The 17,752-nt window shown below is 35.7% G+C and overlaps 1 protein-coding gene across 4 annotated transcripts in view; it reads left to right on the top strand.

The window, feature by feature from the left end:
* The window catches only part of LOC145688374 (uncharacterized), a 726,484-nt gene extending 710,874 nt beyond the window's left edge, over positions 1 to 15,610 (top strand). For all 4 annotated transcript variants that reach the window (XM_081762538.1, XM_081762537.1, XM_081762540.1 and 1 more), the window contains 2 exons: positions 4,049 to 4,183; positions 12,058 to 15,610. In XM_081762538.1, the coding sequence (XP_081618664.1) occupies positions 4,049 to 4,183; positions 12,058 to 12,195 (273 nt within the window). In that variant the 3' untranslated portion in view covers positions 12,196 to 15,610. The remainder of the gene's footprint in view (positions 1 to 4,048; positions 4,184 to 12,057) is intronic.
* The last annotated feature ends 2,142 nt before the right edge of the window (positions 15,611 to 17,752 follow it).

Consider the following 17,752-nt stretch of genomic DNA (forward strand, 5'->3'; position numbering starts at 1 on the left):
AGTCTTACATACCTAGATTTCTGGCATTTCTTTGGAGGTGTGGGCTCTTTCAAGGGATCAGTTCTCGTAATGAGGATGTGGAAGTAAGGGGCCTTCGGTGAACTTTTAAGGGTGGGTCGAGTGAAGAAAGGTAAGACCATGAGTGAGTTGAATATTGATGCATCGTGAGATGACATCTGTGAAGGCTGGCATATATTAGATTGTTACAGTTAGGTGAGCGCATAGTAGTAGTTTGTTCTTCAGATGCGATAGGAAAGCTTGGAAATGGGGTTAGAGTAGATAGAGGAAAGAGATGGAAGTGCTTTCGGTGAAGCTATCAATATTGGAAGTATTTGTTTCTTCATGGTCATCAGATTTGTGGGTTTTAAGTAAAACATAAGAGTTTAGGAATTTTGAGAGAGTTTTGGATGTTTTTGGAGTAAGATGCAAGATAGTTGTTTGACGAAGGAATGGAGTGGACCGTAGTAAGGAATTTATGGGAGGGGAGTCCTTTACAGATCTGTGATAGATAACATTAAAAAGGTTCTGCAGGGCTTCAAACCAGCAGTATGAGTATTCTATGAATACTGCAGTTGAGCTAGCATCTGCGGAACGGATGATTGTGAGGTCGGAAACCAATGCCGAGGTCGCTTGGTGTTCGGCAAGGTGGAACATGAAGTGACTGGAGAGCTTTCGTGAAGAAAGATATGCATTTTCAGAGATTGTTGTAGTGCAAAATTTCTTCACTTAGCTCCCATCCCTATTAAGAAAACATAAGCCCCATCCCAATTTTATCTGTGAACAAATCGGTTGTAAAAATAAATAAATAAATAAATAAATAAAAGAAATAAAAATAATCCTCTGTTACAAATATAACTACTCAATACCGTTCCAGCCACCATTTCATACTGAACCTTATGATTCTTGCTTATCTCGTAGTTAGCCTTCACCTGAAATTAAAAGGCTTTTCTGACTCTCCAGAAAATTATGTACCGAAGATTCCTCTCTGTACATCCTTATAAACTGAAATACAAACGCGTGGACTGTAAGGTGTTTTGTGAAGCCTAGTATAAACAAGAAAGAAATCTAAAAATGATTCACACTTGTAAAAATTTAAAGATGAAATATAGTTGTGGGAAAATATACAAGTTGGTTAAGAATTTGAAAGCCATTGTTCATGAAGTTGACGAGTGAAATCTAATATGATTCACAAAGAAAGAGTAATAACATTTAGGGAACTTATTTCCACATGTGCCACAGATCTAAATAAAACGATAAGATAGAAAGCCCATAATTAACACAAGTGTTATTAGCATGTAATCCACCGTAAGGATAAGCAATTACCCACAGTATAAATTCTTTAACGAACATATTGAGGAGCTGTCGATACAAAGAAAATAGTACAAATATACGACTTTTTTAAAAGGAAAAATCCTTACCTACCTTAGAATAATGCTAATTCTATTGGCACATTTGCATTTCTTACTCCCACTCTTGCCCACTCCCATCCTTTACAATATAATGCACAGTTGGTGTAACGGCTAAAACAAAAGGGGTTTGTAACAATGTATGTGCTGGGAATTTTTAGTCTGGAACAATTTCTGATCAATGGGCATGTATTGCGTCTTTCCTTATTCTTACTATTAAGTTACAAACATATATATACTGACAGTACAAGAAAACATCCAATTATGAGTGGTTTAACGTAGAAATTTTGTTCACATTTGCAATACTACGAAATTTTCCAATTTTCGTAACTGGACAAGAAAGATGTTGAGCCACACTATTTCAGTTCAATAGGACAACTGCCCTTTTGAAATACACTGCACTGGTGAAAGAAAGAAAGAAAGAAAGAAAAAAAAAAGCCCTGATGTAAAATCTATCCGATATTTAACACCAATTTGACTTTCCAATACCCATCTACAAAGATAATACATACATCCCGCCATTATAATAGTTGCGGTTCTGCTAACCTCATTTACGTCCATGAATTCATCCATTGCTCAACCTTGGACGCTTCACAGCTACTTGCTTGATATATAATTTCTTTCGTTACTTATCTGGTTATCTTGTATATCTGGTTATTCTTATATCGTAACTTCTTGGTATGTGAGACTGATTTTACTTCCCTCTTGTATTTCAATCCATATGCAGGATATAATATCCGGATTGGATCTCTTATCGTATCTAATCTTAACTGGAACGAGTTATTTCAAACTAACTCACTCACTCATTCACTAACTAACTGGTATATTAAATTTACTGGTAAGTTTCGAAATAGCACTTTTACGTGGATTTTTTAAAATTCAGGGTGGTTTAAAAATTACGGTTAATTTTTACTAATAGCCTATGGATATCATCTATGAAAGAAATAAAAAGGATCATTATTAATTAAATATGACCATTCTGCATAAATACAGGATGTTCCTGGAATAAACCGACAAATTTTGCATGCGTCTAAAAGGACTCCAATACAAGAAAAAAGTTTATCTGCGACTTTGGTCGAAAACACCTAAGTACGGAGATGGGCCAATTTCTAGTCCACCTAAGTAATGGACTTGATAATAGAAGCTGCACTAATAAAACAACCAACAGACTTTACATATGTATTCAGGATCTCAATGCAAGAAAATATATATCAGCGATTTTGATCGGAAACTCTTAATTACGGAGAAGAAGCCAATTCAACCCTACAACCAATTCCACTCCGTAATTAGGCATGTATTCCAAAGTCGTTTTGTATTGAGGTCATGAACAAGTATGCTAAGCTTTTCGGTTTATTTCCGAAGCCCTCTCAATGTAGTTAATACAGAAATGACATAATTTAAGATCGTCTCATTTAACATAATTACTGTCTTCCATTTTCTAGAAATTATTCTGAAGATCTTTTTTTTTTTTTTCTTTTTTAACTTAGCCATAATTGCGTGTTTAGCTACAGTGTTAGAATATATTGGGTTGAACGGGAAATGTAGAACATTTTCTTGTGTACAAATTGAATAAGTTTTACAGATGAGGATAACCTCTTTATCCTCAAAACATCATCAATACTTTATACGTGAATTTCGAGTGAAGTTTCTTTAATCTCCCCTTAATGCTTAAAATTCTGTCAGCATAGAATTGGTTAGAATGAAGACGTTAATATGTCATCCAAGTTTTCTTTTTAACAGCTCCAATCATGCTTAATAATGATTACCAGTACTTTAGCATCACTGTACGGAATAATCCAATATATACAGTTAGAAACTGGTACTTTTAAACATCATTCATGATGCTTTTATACATGGTTGGTACCAAACAAACTAGTTTTTCTTTCTTTGTCTGTCTGAACATTATTTTATATTTTACCAAATTTCAGTTATAATAAATAGTTGCAGGATGTAGCACGCAAAGGACAGAAGAGATGCTTCATAACATTCAGTACCAATATTACACATTGCGTTATCAACGTTGGCAAAATAAAAGTGAGGAACTTTGAGGGAATCAATTTCACTTACCTTTGTCGCCAATATGATCGGCTGACATTGTGAAACGTTTAAATGCTAACTGACAAGAACGACAAAGTCTATTTCAGTGTAGTGTAGAAATTGTGCATGATAGAACCGACAGCTTGCACGGTGTCGAACAGCGTAAGGTATTCATTGTGTAATGTTTCCGTGACGCTGTCTAGATATGTCTGAAGAAATAGAATAATAATTGCAGTTAGTAACTTGATTATACCACCGGAGCTACCTAACATAATGCATCAATATGGATGCCTGAGCTTATTCCTGTACAAAATCTATGTAAACTTTTTTCACTACTATATATTTTAAGAATATCTTTCGATGTAAACTATCTCACGTGTAGGGTTTTACAGGTAATAATGTGAATTTCTATGTTAAAAAAAAAAAAAAGTTTCAGGTCGTTTTATCTCAACAGCCGTACCAATGCCACCTATTAATGAGCAAATTTAAGCGCACAAGTAAACGAGTAAGAGTTGTACTTGCGTATCTTAATAATTGTTATTCAACTGTTACTGTGTTGTTGATATTTACACTATGCAGTAATTCTATTCCTTAACCTTTTGCAGGAAAGCAGTGTAGATATCCGAAGGGAGCTAGTTCGCAGCATCTGCCTTGCGGGAGGAGTAACAATGCTTCCTGGGTTTGCTGAGCGCCTTCATGCTGAGCTAGATAAAGTCACTCCACCAGCTTTAACACCAAAGGCAAGTCAAATGAACAATAGTAATAAGTAGATTATGCATTTAGTTTAATTTCATTCAATTTTCAAGTAGTCTTATTATATTTTTCCTCTCTAAATACATGGTTCAATTGGATTAACTTGAGCATTCTTTGTAACTTCAAAATTAAGTTAAAGAATCCTGTACTCAAATGGGTCTATTAGTTAATGAAATTACGGATAAGAGAGTAATAAGGAATGTCGGATAGGTTGGCGAAAGTATTCAATATTGTAAGATGAAATATATACATTACACTTATGTTCAGACTCTTATTGTAACCTGCGTCAGTAGTACAAGAAAAATTCTACTTTAAGGGAACAATCTCAAACTGTCGAATGATCCCAAATTCTGCGTTTGTTCCTTAATACACTACATGATACGCATGTCATAAGAAAGTAATATTGAGCACTGTCGAGATTGAAGAATATTTGCATGATACAGAAAAACTTCTAGGTATGGTTAATTGATCGTCGTGAGAATGTCTTGCATAGAGAGGTTACACGAATTCAAATCATTCACAGCTCAAGTGGTAATTGTATGCAATGTACAGTGAATACATTAGTTATACATGTAAAATAATATAGGTTAATATCGAAATGCTGTACTCAGTGTTCAGATTGTTGGGGGAATGAGGGGAATATCCCCCTGTGTAAACAAAAGTATCGCTGGACACACGAGAATCGAAGAATACGTACTAAAATGTGCTAAATTAGCTTGGGTAAGGTTAGGAGTTAAGTCACCTTCCAAACGTACCATTTCTCCACACTGAAAATATGTTCCTCTTTTCTTATAGTTTCGATTCGTTTCCACACTTACGACAGATTGTTCGTCTGTTCAGTAGACTGTGTCTTTCACTCGATTTCAACAACTGACGGTTTTTTTGTATAATTTGATAAAACTTGAACACAATGTCAACCTTGAAACCTTAATATATATATGCGCTATTTTCACACTCTTTTCCGCGACTAAATCATAACAAATGTATATCCCATTCGCCTCCACATACAGTGCCTCTTACTAAAAAATAACCACCTTCTTAACTTAGACTATTCCCCTTACCTGACTTTCACTCACTCTTCCTCAACAAACCAAAATAAATTCTGCAATTCACCTGGTAAATGTCCTAAAATTGATCTGGCGATACAACAGTTAATCCCTGGGGAATGTGTTTGTATGGGCATATACTGCAAAATTGATGCTTGTATGTTAATTTTCTTAAGTCATGCTTCCTGTTGAAGTCCCTTAATTCGCTTACTGACTATATTAAAAGTAACTTAATAAGAACACTCAATATTATCAACGAACTTAAGTTCATTACTGAATTCTCTGTCTGTATGTCTGTCCGCTATTTGCGATTTTTCAATTTTGAACCCTCCATTCGAGAGAGCATCAAAAACTATCACCGAAAGTGATTAAATTTTTCGCTTCGCTCTTACCGTTCCCGAGATATTGTTCAAAAAATGGCCGATTTCCAAAGATTTAAGGAGCCATATCTCGGGAACCGTACGTCATAGAGAGATCATATTGGTGTAAAGATGGTAAATATTTTGGTACTAAATAGTAACTGGTGGCAACTGATGGCCACAGTGGTCAGTTGGATAGTGGCCATCAATTAATATCGGTACCAAAATATTTAACATTCTATTAGGGATTGATTCACATTAATATCATCTCTCTCTGACTTACCGTTCCCGTGATATTAGTCAAAAGATAGTTCCGATTTCGGGAAATTTAAGGAGCTAAATCTCGGGAAACGCAAGTCACACAGAGATCATATTGGTGTTGATCAATATGTAAGAGGATGATGAAAATTTTGGTACCAAATAGTAGCCGGTGGCCACTGATTAACTGTCTACTGACCAACTGGTCACCGTTCCTCAGATATTGGCCAATAGTTCGAATTACTAGATATTTATGTAGCTACATCTCGAGAACTGTAAGTCATAGATAGATATTTTGCTAAATTTTGTGAGAAAGAGAAGGTGTGGATAAAAAGATTTACATCTAGGAACAATGACAGTTATCTTTCCCGCTCCGTCTCTCCATTCTTTTTAAGTTCGTTCTGACAATGCTCATGGAGCATTCTCAACTGGTTTTTATTAAATACCAAATATGTAGGTACAATTAACTATTACGACAGTTTATGAATTGTCTGCAATAATGGTCTGGAATAGTTGTCCTGCAGATACTAGTTTCTGATCGAAAATTACTTGTAACTGCTGAATCAATTAAAAGGATCAATTGAAGATCAATTATCAAACAGAAGGAAGTATTTTCTTCTAAATACGTATAAAACGTTTGGGGGAGAAAGTAAAAGATGAGTTTCCGTGTCCATATCTGCTAGTGCCGTATAAAGTGTGTTCTTTCCCATAGAAATACATATGAATCGATGATTGGAGAAAGGACCCGAGTTCATTTTGTGTTGCTTTGAGATATTAAAGAAAATCTTATTTAAATTTGGGAATGTAGATCTTCTTGCGGTCGACCTATAGATCAGTGTTCTGTTTACACCATTGTAGCACCTTCGATACATGTCCTTTCTATGCACAAAAGTTGCGTATACCCGTAGAGAATCGGGAAAGCTAATAAGCCAAATTGTAGAACTGCAGTCATTGATTCATATATTATGCCGGAATAGAAATGCATTATGAAGTTGCCTGTTATTGGGAAGTATTCTTTAAGGGATGTTTCACTATACTATTTGGTCTAGGAATTAATTCGTGCGGGTGGACAAGAGATGGCGCAACGAACGGAGCGTCCCACAGTTCCGTGTATCCACACATGTGTTGCAAACCCCTGTCATCGCGTATCGTTCGTAGTATAGGGCAGTGGATTAAAGCGTCAACAACACCAGTTTGTAGTTAAGTGAACATGGCGCAATTTGTGCCTGATAAAGTGTTTTTGCGGGGTGTCCTGCTGCATTACTTTAACATGCAGAAAAGTGCGACTGAAAGTCATCGTATTTTGGTGGAAGTGTATGGTGACCATGCTCTAGCTGAGCGAACGTGTCAGAAGTGGTTTGCACGGTTTAGAAGTGGTGATTTCGGCTTGGCAGACCAAGAGCGAGCTGGACAGCCAAAAAAAATTTCAAGACGAAGAATTGACAGCATTGCTCGAGCAGGATTCGTGTCAAACGCAGGAACAACTTGCAGCAGCATTAGGCGTTGATCAAACAACAGTCTCCAAACGCTTGAAAGCCATGGGAATGATTCAAAAGATGTCACATTGGGTTCCACATGAATTGAAAGACAGAGACGTTGAAAGACGAAAAAACATTTGCGAATTGCTGCTTCAACGACAGAGCAGAAAGGGGTTTGTGCATCGAATTATTACGGGTGATGAGAAGTGGATCTATTACGAGAACCCTAAACGAAAAAAGGCCTGGGTGAAACCAGGTGAACCAGGTCCATCACAACCAAAACGAGATATTCACTGTGCAAAGGTTATGCTGTGCATATGGTGGGATATGAAAGGTGTGGTGTACTATGAGCTGCTGCAACCGGGTGAAACTATGAATGGAGAACGTTATCGACGACAATTAATGCGTTTGAAGCAAGCTCTGGCCAGAACACGACCAGAATGGGAGAACAGACATGATAAACTTATTGTTCAACATGATAACGCTCGCCCACATGTCGCAAAACCGGTCAAAACCTATTTAGAACATGTCGGATGGGAAGTTTTACCCAACCCGCCGTATTCATCAGACGTTGCTCCTTCGGACTACTACTTGTTCGATTGCATGAACAACGATTTGATTGGACAGCGGTTTACTTCTTCAGAAGATATCGAAACATGGGTCTCTGACTGGATCGCTTCCAAGGATGAGGACTTCTTTCGCCACGGAATCCGTACATTGCCTGACAGATGGGCGAAAGTGGTGGCTAGCGATGGACAATATTTTTCTTAAGGTATTTATGTATTTTGTGTTTGTACTACAGCTTCAATGTGTGCGTACCAACCGCACGAATTAATTCCTAGACCAAATACTTTTTACGGAAGAGTAATATTTCTTCTTCTAAAGTGAAAATGCAGATACAGATATTCCTATTTTTCTCTGTGAACTTGTATATCTATTAAAAGTAGTTGTTTTTAATTAGAATTGAATTATGTTGGTAAACTTAGTGTATATCCTACATTAGTTTCTTTCAGAACTGTTGCATTAAATATAAAATTTCACTTTAAAGTGAATGTTATTCTGTTCTTCTGCTTTCTCGTTTTCTTACCCTTGTGTATATAGGATGGACCATCTATTTGATATGCTCTCTCAACTTCTAAATAAATCAATGAAAAGCTCTCAAATTTTGTACTATGTAAATATTGACTGTAACATATTGTTTGACATACTCTCCAATATTACCAGATGAACAGGGTTGATAACCCAACATAAAGTTAGACTAAGGATGCTACAGTATCGCGAACATCGAAAAACAACCAAATTTCGGAGTTTTGCACAAGGGTAATAATACACTGAGACGGACGGGGCAATGTACACACATGTCCAAAATGATTGTCGCATATCTATAACTATCTTCATGTAAGAATATAATTTGATAATGATTTTACAGAGTACTTTTAATACTGAAACTATGTGTATAATCGGGAAATGTATATTTGTGTTCAATTTCATAGGAAAAGAATTATAAATACGAAAATTAGAATGAGCAAAACAAAATGTTGCTAAATGGACAAGAAAGTTTTATTTTCGTTTTATTGTTCTTATTTACTGCTTTTTTGACATGAAATTTTCCACATACATGTCTTTGCCGATTATACATACACTAACATTATAAGAAATACCGGGCGAATTTGTTATCAAATTATATTCCTATAACTACATATTTATAGACATGCGACAATAATTTTGGACATGAGTGCACATCCCAAGTATCTTACGTGTCAGATATTAATGTCATGCTGCCTTAAGTGTCGAATATTACGAACATCATATGGCGTATTTCGAACGAGTAGAAACAAAGTTACAAAAAACTAAAAATTTGGCTTTCTTCAAATGACTTGATTTCAGAAAAAATCTTGTTGGTTAAGTATTAAATATATTACTGAGATTGTTTTCAATATGCATAACGTTGTTAACGTCTACAGCAGTGTGATATCTCGAACTATTCCAGAGATACGAAAAATATTATTAATGATTTCTATACTCCTTAAAATGGCGTATTTTTAAAGAAACAATTTTTGCTTTCCTTTGTTCGTATAACATTGCAACAATAGTTTTTGGTAGGTGTAATTACAACAAGCTATAATGTAGTGTTCTTAGTTTGCAAAACTGAATAGTAAATGTGATATAAGTTTTCTGTAACATGTAAATTTGAAATTTGAAATAACCTAACGTAGTCCCATTTGAAAATATAAAGCCTTGTTTGGGTTGCATTTATATGTAATATTTGCTGGGATCTGTGCCATTGCCTTTTAATCCAGTTCTCGTGGAGATGTAATAGTATATATATAGGGTATAATATAGGGTGTCTCAAAACAACAACGACAACGTTTGAGAGGTGATTCCTGACACCAAGATAAGTCAAAAAGTATAGACCAACCTGGGTGCACAAATGCTTTCTTTCGGAGTTATAAGCTGCCGAAAACATATATATATAAAATAAAATTAAAAAAAAAAAAAAAAATTTTAAAGGTCCATAGCTCCAATACTATGAGACCTAGCGGAGTCGGGTCAAGACTTTATTTAGGAACTAGTATGTGCCCTATCCAAATGTCCATGTGTCAGAATAATGCGGTACTTCTGCAATAATTTTTATCCAGGTAGTTGGTGAGTACTTCAGATTATATGCCGGTAGCAAACTTAGGATTCTGAAACTTGTATTCCTAAGTAAAGTCTTGGACCGGTTGCGGTAGGTCCCATACTTTCGGAGCTATGGATCTTTGAACTTCATTTTTTCATGTTTTCGGCAGCCTATAACTCCGAAAGAAGCATTTGTGCACCCAGGCTGGTCTACACTTTTTGTTTGATCTTGGTGTCAGGAATCATCTCTCAAGCGTTGTCGGTGTTGTTTTGAAACACCCTATATATATATATATATATGAGAGAGAGAGAGAGAGAGAGAGAGAGAGAAAGAGAGAGAGAGAGAGAGAGAGAGAGAGAGACTATTTTCGTGACTGGAAAATTGCCATTAAATCTGCAATTGATCAATAGATTCAGAAAAAAAGGCGTAAAAAGTCAAAATGAATCAATAAGTTTTTCCTAAATTTTATTTGTGATAGGATTGCTGCAAAAGCGTACATTTTCTTCGAAAATTTTCTTGCAAGCCAGAAAGATATGCTACTGTGAAGAAATTATGGAGTTTTCCAACTGTCAGTATATGTTATATACGAGGGCTGGAAAGAAAAAAGGTGGCAACAGACAAATCATTCACGAACCCTTTATTGGACAATCATGAAACCTCTGCAGGCCTTCAATGTAATCCCCTGCAGCATGTTGCACCCGTTGCCAGATGTGTGGAAGTCGCAGGATACTAGCAGCGGTGCCCTCTTCGTTGATGTCTGAAAGAGAGCGCCCTATAGCTCGAAGTATGGCATCTCTGCTGCGGTAACGCATACCTCACAGTGGTTCTTTCATCAAAGGGAACAGATGAGTCACATGGACTCATGTCCGGTGAATAGGGTGGGTGCTCTAGAACCTCTCACCCCCATCGTGCAAACAGGTCCCTCACAACACCTGCGTTGCGACAACGGGCGTTATCATACAGAACAATGGGTGGATCCCTGACGAAGTTGGGTCGTTTCCTGCGGAGTGCAGGACAAAGATGTTTTTCCAGAAACCTGCGGTAGTACACTGCATTGATGGTCTGGTTCGGAGGAACTGCATGCCGTAAAATGACATCCTGTACATCATATGCCACTATCAGCATTACCTTCACATTCCTAGGTTCCTGACGCAACTTCTTGGGTCGGAAAGATGATGGGTGGCGCCATTCATTTGATTGGCGCTTGAGTTCTGGCTCATACCAGCGCGCTCATGTTTCGTCGAGTGCGATAACCCTGACCAGGAACGTGCGACCTTCCTGTCTGTACCGTGCCAAATGATCACCTGCGAGGGCGTATCACAGCCATTTCTGAACGTCTGTAAGGTGGTGCGGTACCCACCGGGGTGCAATTTTTCGGTACCCAAGGACATTGTGCAACACATTCAACACTGTGGTATGGAATGTTCCACCTCGTTCGCCAATTCCCTCGCAGTCCATCTCCTGTCCACATGCAGCAACGATTGCATCAATTCAATGACTCGGTTATCGACCGCATGGCGTTCTTTACCTGGTTGCTGTTGCACACTGCCACGTCCTGCACGAAACGCTGCTACCCAACGTGCCACAGTCCGATACGGCAGTGCGTCATTCCCGCATGCTTCACGTAGTACAGAGTGACATTCCGTGGAGTTTTTACCACGGGTTACTTCGATCTTTATCCATGAACGTTGTTCTAACTTGGAAAACATCACCTTTAGAGCAGTGTACTTTGCCAACCTGTATTCAATACACTTCACTACGATCACTGCCGCGCCTACACTAGCACCACCACCCGCGTTGTATAGCTCCACCCACCCGCTGCAAGTGTTGCCAACTGCAGCTCGCTCAAAATTCCCTGTGCGGGGATGGGACAGTGTTGCCACATTTCTTTCCAGCCCTCGTATATATATACACACAATGAAACTTCAGAGCTTTCAAAAACACAGGTAGATGTACACGTTTTTGTTCAAACACTGCTAAGGTTTGAAGGAAGGCATGCTTTTTGGCTGGTATTTCATGAAATTTAACCCTGATGATTATAAAGCAGAAACTATACCAAAGTCATATAGCAAAGCAATTGTTTATGTATTTGTTTTTCAGGTTCATGCTTCGCCCTACCGCTACCATGCAGCATATTTGGGAGCATGTGTTCTTGCAAATTCTCAGGGAGTAGAGGAGTTGAAAGTCACGGCTAAGGAGTGGTATCGCTCACGAGCTGCATTGAAAAGTGGCAACTAATTCCTATTCCAAACAGAACAGGAAGAAAATAAGAAAAATTTAGTCAGAATGAACTTGAGTGATGGCTCAGGTGCTCAGTGAAGTTCCTTTCCGTGCAGAAGGTTGAAAAAAGAAACAGTTGTTACTTATATCTGGTACTGATTACATACATACGCTGGTCAGAGTATAATTATAGCTTTAATTCAATTCAAAGCTGTATCCATTAACGTCAATTTTTGAACGATTTTTATTATGAGAGATGTAACTAACTGAAAGAATTTGTTCGTATTTAGGTATTTGCAGGACAGTATTATTACTCTTCATTAGAAGTAAAATGTATATTAAACCCAGTGCCACCCGTCTTCCTTGATTTCTTTAATAGTGCTAAATCAAATCTGTGATGATACCTCCTTAAAACGTCTACGTTCTTCCCAGTGGTCTTAATATGTGAAAAGATTAAGATACTAGTTTTAACATGTGGTGTTGAGTAATCAGATTAATTGAAAAGTTAAGAGGATTGTTATAGTGTACTTGTGTAAGTGAATGGTTTTTGTCTCTCTTGCAGCTAAATCAGTTCTGTAATACTGAGAAGGGCAATTTTATATATATTAAACTTTGTTTTACAACACCCAGTTACTATACATTATTCTACCATCTTGTTGTTTAGCTTTAGAATGCGAATTGGTTGAATGTTGGTTTCAGTGTTAGGGGATTATGCAGAAGTTATTTTTTTCTTTTTTTTTTTTTTAATATTTTTCTTTTTTATTACTACTATTACTGCTTTGGTAAATTTGAACGGTAATTCAGTTTCATAAACATTAGAGACAGATGATTTCTCTTCAAACGCTCTGATTCACGTCCAAATAAATACCTAAAAAAAGGAAACTTAAATACATCGAAATAATAAGCGTTGCTCATATAGAATCAGAAAATAATGGCTATTTTCTCAATTTTCAATTATTTAAAACGGCAGATGATGCCATTGTTAAGAAAATAAAAATTTATCTAAAAATTGACATCCCTAAAGTTTTGATTTTTTTTTTAAAAGAAAAATCAGATGTAGTCGAAGTATACGAAATTACCCTTATGTACAGCAGTAGTTTTTCATATATATTATTTTGTGTGAATGTGTATTGAATTTTGTGTGAAATCTTTAAGGGATATTTAAGGAACAGATATAGGCAGTATTTGTTTCTATAGAAAAGTAAAATGTTTATCTTGCTGTTGTCTTCCTTTCAGTTACTATTTGTTCCAATGTTCGACAAAGCAAGGTTCTCACGCTTTCAAAATTATTATTATTATTATTATTTTCGTTTTCTCGACCTTAGAAATGTAGACAGATAATTAGTTTAAAGATGATTTGATCGTTGAAGAAGAAAGTTTTCAATTTCAGTGATGCTTGATTAGATTTATTACGTCTTTTGTTTTTGTCAGAAACTATGTGGTTTAGTTTCTGTTTCTTAATAATTTACTAGTTTCTTAATTCTGAAATTTTTTCTACGAATTTCAGAATTAAGATTTCCAAATTGCAGACGAAGTACTTAGGGCAACGTAAATAAGTTTATTAGAAAAAGAAGAGGAAAAACAAGTTTTCTTAGCCGGAAAATTGATAATTTAGACATGATGCACGTAAGAAGTGTGTGAGTGCTTAGTCTGTTCCATGGAGGTAGGGTATTGGCTTGTTACTCGCGTTAGCGATTCATTATATATATATATATATGATATATATATAATATTACGTCTTACCACATATCATGATGTTCTGTTATTTAGAGGGATGTCTTCTTTTGGTATTCAGTCCAGCATTTTACCAATTTCGTAGATGCATATAAAATAAACGGTAGTAGGTAATTTCAGTAAAGCAGACCTTGATTTTATATTCCCGTTTTGTAAAGCGTGGGAATTGTGTAGAAAATAGCGAGTTCTTCCAAGTAGTATATAGTTATATACGTTAATATGAACTTACAACGAAATTATCTTCGTTATTTATTTAGACTAATGATGATATATGGTATCGTTGTATATTGTAGAAAACATATTCTACAAATACGGGGTATTGTCTGGTATCTTCTGTGATAATTTTAATGTTTCTTTTTTGTCCTGTTATTATGAGTACAAATTGTGAATTGTTTTCATTCTTTCCAATGACCCATGGACATCCATGGAAAGCTAACCTTTTCACTCTTCATAAGAATAAACATATATTGTTAGAGTACATTGGTACAAGTGGAAGGCTAGTTGGATAACTGGAAAGAAAGTTAGTTTCTAAACTAAAATCTCTGCTTATGTGGATTTGTAAATAGATTTGTATTTGTATACGTGTTATGTCCTGCCAGGGCGTAGCTACAAGTTAAGAAGTGCCCATTAAAAAATAAGAAAAGTAACCCAAATAAATAAACACCAAAACATGGAAGAATGGAACTCCGTACTAAGGACTCTATATTAAGTTAGAGCGAAACTTAAGGGGCTGCGATGAGTATATTACTGTTCTAAATCATTGAGAAAAACATCGATGTTATATTCTTGAACCTGTGGTGCTATTCATTGGCGTCAATAAGCTATGATTATACTCCGATCATACAAGCATTCCAATATATTATATATATAAATATACATATAAACATTTTTCTTATGAGAAGAATTATATATATATATAAAATCATGTAGCATCTTAACGTGCTCACTTTCTTGAATTTTGTATGAATGTCAGTATGTATGCATGAACTAGAGGCGCTCGAATGAGTAGTGTGTGTAAAGTCTGTTGTTTAAGAGAATCTATATTGATATAATGTATATAAGAATACTTCAGTTAGTATATACATCAGTGCCTGTAATTTACCTTCTTACTGTCTGTTGAATTTACTGTGGATTAGGCACCTGTACTTACTTTAGCCAGAGGAAGAATTGTGTAATGAAGAGAGTTTTCTGTGATTAATATTTTGTAGCATTTCATTAAATGCTTTTATAAAAGCATTAATGTAAATACTACTAAAATTAGTTCGAGAGTTTTAGTAGCATTAATTTACAGATTTTTAATATTATAAAGTTGTTTCAATAATTATGCTGATGAAGTTTCTTTTTCCTCTGTACAAAGAAAAAATTATAAAAAAATAAACTCCCATTTATTATTTCATTCTTGTAAGATTTTCTCCACAGTCCAAAACAAAAATGGTGATTTACAAGAAAAGCCGTGTTTGCAAAGTGCGAGATACTGTGCTTTGTGAAGTGTAAACATGGGACTGCCAGTGTTGAATATATGAATGTTTAAAAGAGACTGCCAAGGGATCCAAAACAAAACTGTAGCTTCCCGGAAATTGTCGTGAAAGCCATCTTATATTTTGTATACAGAAGGGGACCATTTTGTAAATACCTGGAGTGTGGGGAGTTGGATATTTATTATATATGTATATGTTTTAATAAAATTCCTTAACACACACTGCTGCGTCTGTTTGATGGACACTTAGTTAAGAAGTTTTCAAGTAGTGAACGGAAAGTGCTAAAAGGTAACACATATAACCTTGTAAGCTGTGTGGAAACCAAGGCCAATATGGAACATTTACTGGCAAATATTAGTATAAATCTTGGAATCTTGCATAGAATAGTTATGTCCATTATGAGGCCAGTGTCTTTGTGCATTGTGTTGTATAATTGTAGTCAAAAGTTGTTTCATTGGTAAAACTGCATTTCCAAATAACATAATTGAGACTTAGCAGTGATTCTAAATGATAAAATCACACCATGGTACTAAAAGCACTACTAATAAACACGTTGTATATTATTTTACTAAATTTTTCGTCAGATAGGAGAGTTGATGATGGGCGGAGGGGGATAATGAAGCAGTTCGTGAAATACCTTATATCATTTGTCTATTAGTGAATGTCGTGTGAATGTTTTAAGTATATTGAGTAGTAAGTAATTAGTTTTCCATGTCCACATCTAAATTAATAATATAAAATAAAATATACTTCTAAATATATGCAAAAGGGGCAAAAGTATTGCAATTTTCTCTCGAGTATTAAAAAAAAAAAGTTATTGAAGAGAAAGCAGTTTCTCTTCAGTACTGCTTTTGGTCGCAGGTTGATCAGCCAAATACTTGTGCATAAGGCAATCAGTGATACTGTCTGTTTCAAATTAAAATACTTCTACAATTATATCGTAGATGTAGATATGAAATATACTCCAATATTTAATTTGTGTCTTTAAAAAAATCGGTTCTATCTACGTGATGCATTTGTTCCGCCTGAACAATTTCAAGTGAAGCTTGATTTAGGAAAGCAACGCCCATTTTTTTTTTTCTCTCACTACATGAAGCGTTTTTATTTAATGATTAATTTATTCGTTAAATAAAATGAAGGAGCAGCAAACTACCATCCAAAATAATCTGGTTGAAATTTAACCACTAAGTGGGTCTGCACTGGATGCTGACGTGTTTACGTGCGCATAATATGGGATCTGATTGTCTCCCAGAAACTGGATGGTGCTATGCACATAATGCGATGCGATGATGCGATGTTGGGTCAGAAAAAAAAAAAAAAAAAAAGTCAGTAATGTTTCGACTACGTAGTAAAATTTCGACTACGATGGTAAAATTTTCCAATGATACTGAGAGACATACATTTCTTTGGTCAGAGTTCCGTCGATCGCAAACGTTGGAGAAAGTCTCCCATTCTGTGAAATTGTCTGCTAGACCATCATAATCTTTGGAAATTTGGATTTCAGTTGTTCCATTGCTTTATAGGGGTTTGTATACCAGATGCAGTGAAGACATATTCAGTGGCATTCGTCCCTGAGGCACCCCATTCGACCTTTTTTCATCATAAATCATGGAGAGAAAGTTACCTGCCAACGGTATGGCTTGTTTGTACAATTTTCTTCAATTCTTGTTCGCATTACCAACATTTTATTTTGGTATTCTTGGCACCTTTTGTCTTTTACGGAGCCGAATTCAGGCCATGTTCCTGTTTCTCATCACGAAAGCATGCGAAATATTCAGTTTTGTAGTAGCTTGTTGCGTTCACAGGTTTGGTCAGTTGTTTCAAAAACAAGTTTCTTCTTTTTATATATCATTTTTATTTTACGTGATGTCGGCCTGAATTTGTTGTATCAGGTATCACCGGTTTCTAGAATGTGTTTAAACTAGAGATGCAAGGGCTCGGAAAAAACCGGCTTTTTTGGAAAAAAACTCGGTTTTTTCTGCTTTGCTTTTTTGCTTCGGAAATTTTGGGCTTTTTTTCAAAATACTGCTTTAAATTGATAAAACAGACTTTGTATCGCTTCTCTATAACACAAAAAATCATTTAATTAGTGGTTGATGCTGATAATAATATAAAACATCGAAAATAAACTATGAATTTCGAAAAAAAATATTTCAAACAATTTTTCTTCAACATATTTACATTATGAATTCCACAGGATTAACCAATGTATTATATAATAAGAATTTTTTAACCTCCTATATACAAAAGTAAGCAGAGTTGGCAAGAACCGTGGTTGTTTTTTAATATGCCAAAAACCCGTTTTTTGGGGGATGTTTAAACCAGGCTTTTTTGGTTTAAGCCAGGCTTTTTTGACTTAGATT

Source organism: Thermobia domestica, chromosome 6 (assembly GCF_964235325.1).
Source record: "Thermobia domestica chromosome 6, izTheDome1.hap1.1, whole genome shotgun sequence".
NCBI classification, from domain to species: Eukaryota; Metazoa; Arthropoda; class Insecta; order Zygentoma; family Lepismatidae; genus Thermobia; species Thermobia domestica.